A 7,508-nucleotide genomic window follows, 5' to 3' on the forward strand; every position below is an offset into this window, starting at 1 on the left:
TTCTTTTTCTAAGTTTAGACCGATAAAAGAGTTATACGATATATTTGGTGCTGAAGTTTTTTGAAGTTATATATATATGGTGAATAGACTTGCACCTTTCTAGGTGCAAGGAACTTTTATTAAAGGTTGGAGTATCTTTTTTTTTTTTGATGGAAAGGTTGGAGTATCTTTGATAATATATCTCTTGCTCATGAATTCGCTCTTAGTCTCAATAAAAAAGTAAAAAGGATGCAATTTGATGGTTAAAATGGATATGGAAAAAGCTTATGGTAGACTTGAATGGAGATTTTTATGGATATGTTTGGCCTTTGGTTTTTCTTTTATACAGTGACGACATTGTTATCTTCCTTAATCAATCCAATAAATCCTTGAAGGTTTATCTGAAGTATTGAGTAAGTGGAAGGAAAAAATGCTTTTGTTTCTAGGAAACATATTATGCTGGATGAAACTGGTTTTTTAGGGATAATTTGTTTCCTTTTACGTATCTTGATGTACCTGTTCTCATTAAAAGGAAAAATGTTGGAGCTTCTGTAAGGGAAATTAAGGAATAAGCTTGCTGGTTGGAAGTCAATGTTGTCATCTAATGGGGGAAAATTGGTCTTGATTAAGCATGTTTTATCAAGCATGCCAAATTATTGGTCAAAGTTGCCAGTTTTGAGGTTTGTTACCATGACCTTCTCAGACTTTTTCTCTTTGGGGAGATAGAGAATGTAAACTAAAGAAAAAATGGGTTGCTTGTGAAAAAGTATGTCAGCCTATTGATGAGAAAGGATTGGGTGTGAGGGAGTTTAATTAAGTAAAGAGAGGATTACACACATGAAGTCAGCATGATATTTTATATATGGGAGCTCGACGCTCGTTATGGCCCGTCTTTTTCAGATCCAAACACCCGAATCCTTCAAAGAAGCAGCCATCAAATATTGATGGCTGAAAAAGTTGATGTGGCTGGCAAGAAGGTTTGAAACTTAAGAGGTCATGCATGCCTTCATCTGGGAGGAATTTGGCATCTCAGATTAACGCTTTACCTTATTGTCCTAGAAGGGGGGAAGATTCACCTGTAAAGGCTAAAGGTGCTAAAGGGAATTCAGGGCTGTGTTTGGATAGGTCTAATCCTCCTGATGCTGTATGGGGTGGTTGATATTAGAAAGACCTAATTTAGCAAATTTAATATGTAAACAAGTCTGTTTCAGTATTTCGATGTTATGTATATGTTGCTCTCAAACTTAATGGGAGTTTTTGAATGAAATAAGTTGCGTTTTCTGGTTTTTCAGTGTTTAGTAGAAGAAAATTTTTTATCATAAGTTACTATTCACTGCCTTACACCCCACACCTTATGAAAAACACCTCCACATCCTATGAAAAAGTTGTAGGTGTGGGTTGTGGGAGTGAATAGTGACTGATGAGTAGAATTTCTCTTAGCAGAAACTTGCTATAATAAGGCTTTAGAAGAAAATTTTCAGGGCAGCACACAACTTAAATTCAGAGAGACAGAGAGAGAGAGAGAGAGAGATGGATGACAGTAGCAATAGTGTAGTGGTCTTAAGATCCAGCTCTTTTAAACGTACATGTCATTCATCCATCTCAAACAAGTCGTAGCTCTAATAGATTGATCATCATAGTCCTTCACCACTTTATTTGGAACGGGTCCCTTGAAAATTAAGACTTGTTACATCAGTGCACAAGTTGTAATGGTTCCTAAACCCAAAAGTTGAGATCAATAGACTTGTTATATTCTTCACAATCAATGTGGTTGTCCTCTTTCTCAATACACATGCATCCCGAGTAGATTAAGGGAATTTTAACATCAAACATTAACCAAATGACCACCTTCATTTCATTGGCAAAGACTAAACATATATGGTCATTATTCTAATAATATCTGGTGATTGTTTTCATAAAAAAACAAGGCACGGAGTCCTTTGAATCATCGTACTCCTTCTCCACTTCATCTGGAAGTTTGATGCCCCAAGTTTATGAATATCAGGTGATTGTTTTCATAAACTAAAGTAGCAATCCAAAAACATCATCCGAGAAAAGAACAGAGATGATTAAAATCTACAGAAGAAGTCCTTCATAGTCTCCCTAAACCCAAATTTTAGGTGCTTGGCAACAATTTATTTGTCTACTTGAAGGTGAAGCAGCATGAGTAATACTGTCAGTTCCATTATCAAATCGATGCATAGTTCTATGATAAAGTCCATATTGTTGTGCCTTTTTTACTTTTTGAAAAATTCCATTATCAAATCAATGCATAAAGCACACCATCAAAACATAAATTTTAAAATTTGAACATTACAAATCAAATCGTACCATTTAAGTGATGTGAATGGTTTGCTTTACAGACTGACTCGATAATATAATAACTTTTTTTTGGTATTAGAAAGTAACGGAAAAAAATAATATGCAGAGAAGAGGAACAAAATTAAAATTTGATCTTATAAATTAAATTATGTCATGTGAATGATATGTAATGTAAAGACTTTCAAATAAATTAGTCTTCTAAAAAACACACATGAAAGATATCCCAACCAAAAAATAGTACGAACAGGGGCGACGTACTTACTTGGGGTTATCATTAATTGAATTTCTGTTGATCAAGAGTTTTTGCTCTACTTTCATTCTTGTATATCACTTTGGCTCTGTAGCTTTCATAAAACGGCACCATCCCATAACAATGATTGAGATAAAATTGAACTCTTAAATTGTCCAAAACCTTGAGGTCAAAAGATTGTAAGTTGGAGTACCCCACCCATACAAGATATCCAGTCCAATTTTCCCCTTTGTACCAATCTATATTAACCAATTGTACCCCTTCTTGAATACAACATACATGATTTGAGTTGTTACTTGTTATCTTAGCATCACCAATATCAGTCTCCCAGCCTGAAATGGTTATCCAAGAATTTTTAAAAAATTTTACGACATATAATACAATTCCGCTGATCTCCTCCAAATAGTGCGGCCCATCAAAATCTATTACCCACTCTTCTTTTTTCCTCGGTCGGACATAATCATCAGGCCCCTTCAGCATTTTATTATCTTTTAAAAACTCATGAATATAACTCAACCACTTTGAAATCTGATTTTCCGGAAACAAAGTAGCATTATATTCATAGACTTCCTGTTAAACCAATATCATTAGCATCATTATCAATTCAATTTGAGTCATGCATGCTATTAAAAATGAGATCACACATACATACCTTCCATAATAAAGGATTTTGCACTTTATCATTCCATATATTCCTATGCATTTTGTCGTAGCCGTTCAATTCAATTAATCCAAGTGATCTGATGTGGCTTCCATTGAATTCCAATATTTTTGATACTTCTCCAAATCTTTCTAGTGACTTGCATTCCATAACATTCACTTCTCTTATATTTGGTGGAAGCTCTAGTATTTCTTCAAGTTTATGACAAAAGCTCAAGTCAAGATTAGTTAGTTTAACGAGTCATTTGATATTCGTTGGAATGCTAACAATTTCAGTCTGCGATAGATCTAAATGAAGCAAACTAGCCGAGGAATTAATCATGGCAAAGAAACTATATAGTGGAAAGAAATTTGATTTTGAATGGGAACAACTAATTTGAAGATTCGATACTTGTAATGTAGTGCTCCCATTGCTTGAATTTGATATCTCGTCTTCTATTGTTGTAGAATCATTTGGTAGATCAAGGGATTGCCCATCATCCCTCATCTTCTTTACAATATTTGTATAACCACCAATACAAAGCCAGCGTAAATGTTGCAACTGGATCAAAGCAATTGGAAGACGCATAAGGTTTTTGCAGTACCATAGATTTAATTCCTCAAGTCCAATGAGGTTCCCAATGGATAAAGGTAGTTCTTCTACTATAGTGCCAACTAGAACCAATGTCCTTAAACATTCCATTTTACACTCGATTTCAGGAAGATCACGGAGGCTTGAGCAATTCCCAAGATTAAGCTCGCGTAAAGATCTCAACTTGAGGCTTCTTGAAAAAATTTGGAGTTTAGAGCATCCCTCAAAACTCAGATTAGAAAGGTTTTCTAGGGATCCAACGGAATCATGCACTTTAACTAGTCTGTGACAAGATTTGACAGTCAATTTCTTCAAATTAGAAGTGCTTGAAAGATCCGGAATTTCTGTTAAGTAACAACAAAACTCGAAAGCCATGGTCGTCAAATTCTGTAAAAGAAAAGAAAAAAAGTTGAATGGAGTTTACTACATAATTTAAAGAAAAAAAAAATTATTGATGATTATAATTGTACGTACCTTGGGCTTGAATCCGTCCCCTAATTCCTTGATGATGCTATCATGCATTCTAAAGACAATGAGATTCTTCCCTTGAAAATTACGTGGCAATGACTGTGAAGAATATTTAGACCAATCCAATACCCTTAACTTGTCGGAGAGATAATTGGGTGCACAAGAAAAACGCGCATTACGATTTATAAAGACTCTAAGTCTCTTCATATTTTGAAATGCTTTGGGATGCAAGCTTATCTCCTCATCGCCTTCAGGTAAATCTACTACTATACCTTCAATTTTGTTTGGCCCCTGGTATAAGAGAATGATATATAAGAGTGCACTACAATTTGCTAAAGTTAATAATTTTCGAGTTGACGGTATATTATTTCATAAAAAATACTACTCTCTCGTATCTTTACTTGTTTTTTTTTTCTAATACTAAATATTAACACGTTAAAATATAAAAGATTGTCTTTTCTTTCCCAACTTACGTACAATACTCTTTTAACTTTTCATAAGGCAAACGCTAGCTTGAAGAGACAGTAGACACTAAATTAGAAAATATTTGGATATTTGAAACGAAAAAGGACATTTAGATATGGTTCTTTTAGTGGTTCATCTTAATAAATAAACGAACTCTATTTATAACTACAAATCCATTCTTGATCATTTAAAAGATTTTTCCCACTAGGCCAGGTATTAATTCATAAGTCAATATTTTCCACTACATTTCACTTTTAGAAAAAGGAAATAAATGTAAAACCCGAGAACTTCTTTTGTAACTCTTACCATATCTTCTTCGAACACTTGACGAACATCTTTATGAAACCACAATCTGCTGCGTTTGCTAGGTTCTATTGATGATTTTTTTCGAACAACTTCTCGACCCATATCTTGTAGCAAGTCATGCATCCAAATACGTTTATAATTAATAGCAATTAGACACTTGTCTATAAGCCTCTGGATACCATGAATTGGAAAAAAACCGCAACTATCAAATATTTCCATGACCTTAGCCAAAGGTTCTCCTTGGAAGAAAAATGCAATGTCAAGGAACATGTCTTTCTCACTATCTTCCAAACTATCATAACTTATTTGAAGTACTCTCTGAATATTTTGGTTGGGAATATTTTTATACTTATCCAATGCGCTTTTCCACTGATGTATATTTTGACCTTTTAGATCCGAACCTAGTACTGTTAAAGCTAGTGGAAGACCTTGAGCATATTTTGTTACTTGTTTCGAGAGGTCCACATAATCCTTCAATGGTTCTTTTTCCTCAAAAGCATACAAGCTAAACAATTGAAGAGCTTCGTTGTCATCCAAAGTCCTCATCTCGTATTTTGAATCAACTTTAGAGTTATCTAGTATATGTTGATCTCTTGTTGTTATGATGACTCTACTTCCTAAACCAAACCAAGCACGATTTCCAGCTAATTTTTCTAGTTGGATCATGTCATCCACATCATCAAGAATTAGTAGAATCTTTTTAGATTGAAGTCTATGCCAAATTACACCGACTCCTCTATCAACATCATTAATATCCAATTTTGTTCCTAATATCTCGAAAAGAAGTGTATTTTGCAGCAGAATTAGACCTCCCGCTTGTTTTGAATTTTCCCTAATATTTCTCAAGAAACAACTTCCTTCAAATTGAGAAGAAATCTGGTTATAAATATCGTTTGAAATAGTTGTCTTACCAATTCCACCCGTTCCGAATATCCCTAACACGCATATAATATCATTCATTTCGATACTTAAATGCTGATAAATGTCTCGTATATGAGATTCAATCCCGATTGGATGCTTGGGAACGCTTAAATATGTTCGGTTTACTATTTTTGGGTTCACCCACATAATGATTTTTTTGATAAATTCTGACTCATCATCCTTATCAATAGAAAACAGAAAAAAATTTAAAGAGTCAGACATTTCATAGATAAATGACATATGAATATGATTTGAGTTAAAGTTAAATCTGAATAGATTGTATAGAGAATATTGAAGCAAGTATTGTGTATAAACAACCACACTTTCATTGTGTATTCGAATTCAATATATAGTTACAGAACTTGAATAATAAAAGGAATTGATACATAAAAAGGAAAGAATATAGAAAATATGCTATACAGGCTATACAAATAAATAGCACGGGCAGTGCTCCTGTAATGACGCTAGAAATAATGTCTTGAGATCATGCAGCTAAATGTAATCCCATAGTTGGAGGGTTGATTATGTGATTGCATTTATACGCCCCCGCAAGAATGGTGTGCCATCGGTTAAACCAATCTTGGAACAGAGGAGCCGAAAGAGTGAACGAGAGAGCGGCTTGGTGAGTAGATCAACCAGTTGGTCTTGAGTTAGAACGTGAGCAACCTTCAGAGCTCCACGGGTAACATAGTCACGAACAAAGTGAAGGTCAATAGCAATATGTTTCATGCGTGAGTGCATGACTGGGTTGAGACTGAGATGAGTGGCACTACATTGTCATACAACAGTAGTGGAGGTGCTGAGAGAGGAATACCAAGTTCAAGTAGAAGGGACTTGACCCATCCAATTTTAAAGGTGGTAGCTGCTAGGGCTCGGTATTCTACTTCTGTCAAAGATTGAGCTACTACCTTTTGTTTCCGAGTTCACCATGATATTAAATTTGAACCAAGGAAGAGAAGATAAGTAGTGGTGGAGGTTCGGTCATCCTGATTATCAGCCCAATTAGCATCTGAGAATGCATGAAGCTGAATAGGAGAGGATCGTTGAAGCAAGATGCCATGCTAGACAGTGTGCTTCAAGTACCGTAAAATTCTCTTGGTAGCTTGCCAATGAATAGAGCTGGGATTATGCATGAATTGGGCCAGTTTGTTGATAGCAAAACTGATATCAGGCCTCGTGAAAGAGAGGTAATGTAAGGCACCGATGATGCGGCGAAACTTAGTGCAATCCACTGGAGGAGAGCCATCACCCAGATGAAGCTTGACGCTGGTAGACAGAGGTGTGTTCATAGATTTGGCACCATCCATGCGTGTGCGATCAAGCAGGTCTCGAACATATTTTTGTTGAGTGAGGAAGAGACCTTTAGTCGTAGGAATGACCTCAATTCCTAAGAAGTAGTGAAGAGATTGCAGCTCTTTTAAGGAGTATTCAACCCCAAGCTGATGAACAAGTTGATGAAGATATGTTTGATTATTACCTGTAAGGATAAAATCATCAACGTAGACGAGTACATGCATGGTAATGCCATCGGAATTGTAGATGAAGAGAGAACACTATGAGGCTGAA

General features: G+C 35.3%; 1 protein-coding gene across 1 annotated transcript; it reads right to left on the bottom strand.

Annotated features, from left to right (window-relative positions):
* Positions 1-2,575: 2,575 nt before the first annotated feature.
* Positions 2,576-6,022, bottom strand: LOC121242450 (disease resistance protein Roq1-like). The gene is made up of 4 exons (XM_041140302.1): positions 5,022-6,022; positions 4,257-4,541; positions 3,603-4,169; positions 2,576-3,121 (listed from the first exon to the last, which is right to left on the bottom strand). Exons 1-4 carry the CDS (start codon positions 5,979-5,981, stop codon positions 2,576-2,578), a joined length of 2,358 nt encoding a protein of 785 aa, XP_040996236.1. The 5' UTR covers positions 5,982-6,022.
* Positions 6,023-7,508: the final 1,486 nt, after the last annotated feature.

This window comes from Juglans microcarpa x Juglans regia, chromosome 8D (genome assembly GCF_004785595.1).
Source record: "Juglans microcarpa x Juglans regia isolate MS1-56 chromosome 8D, Jm3101_v1.0, whole genome shotgun sequence".
Lineage (NCBI taxonomy): Eukaryota > Viridiplantae > Streptophyta > Magnoliopsida > Fagales > Juglandaceae > Juglans > Juglans microcarpa x Juglans regia.

Bases quoted from the DNA above. Each gene is read 5' to 3' on its own strand.
- LOC121242450 (XM_041140302.1), bottom strand. From the start codon at position 5,981: ATGAATGATATTATATGCGTGTTAGGGATATTCGGAACGGGTGGAATT. The intron at 4,542-5,021 runs GTAAGAGTTACA...CTCTTATACCAG, and splicing joins AAGTGTTCGAAGAAGATATG to GGGCCAAACAAAATTGAAGG. The intron at 4,170-4,256 runs GTACGTACAATT...TTTCTTTTACAG, and splicing joins GGGACGGATTCAAGCCCAAG to AATTTGACGACCATGGCTTT.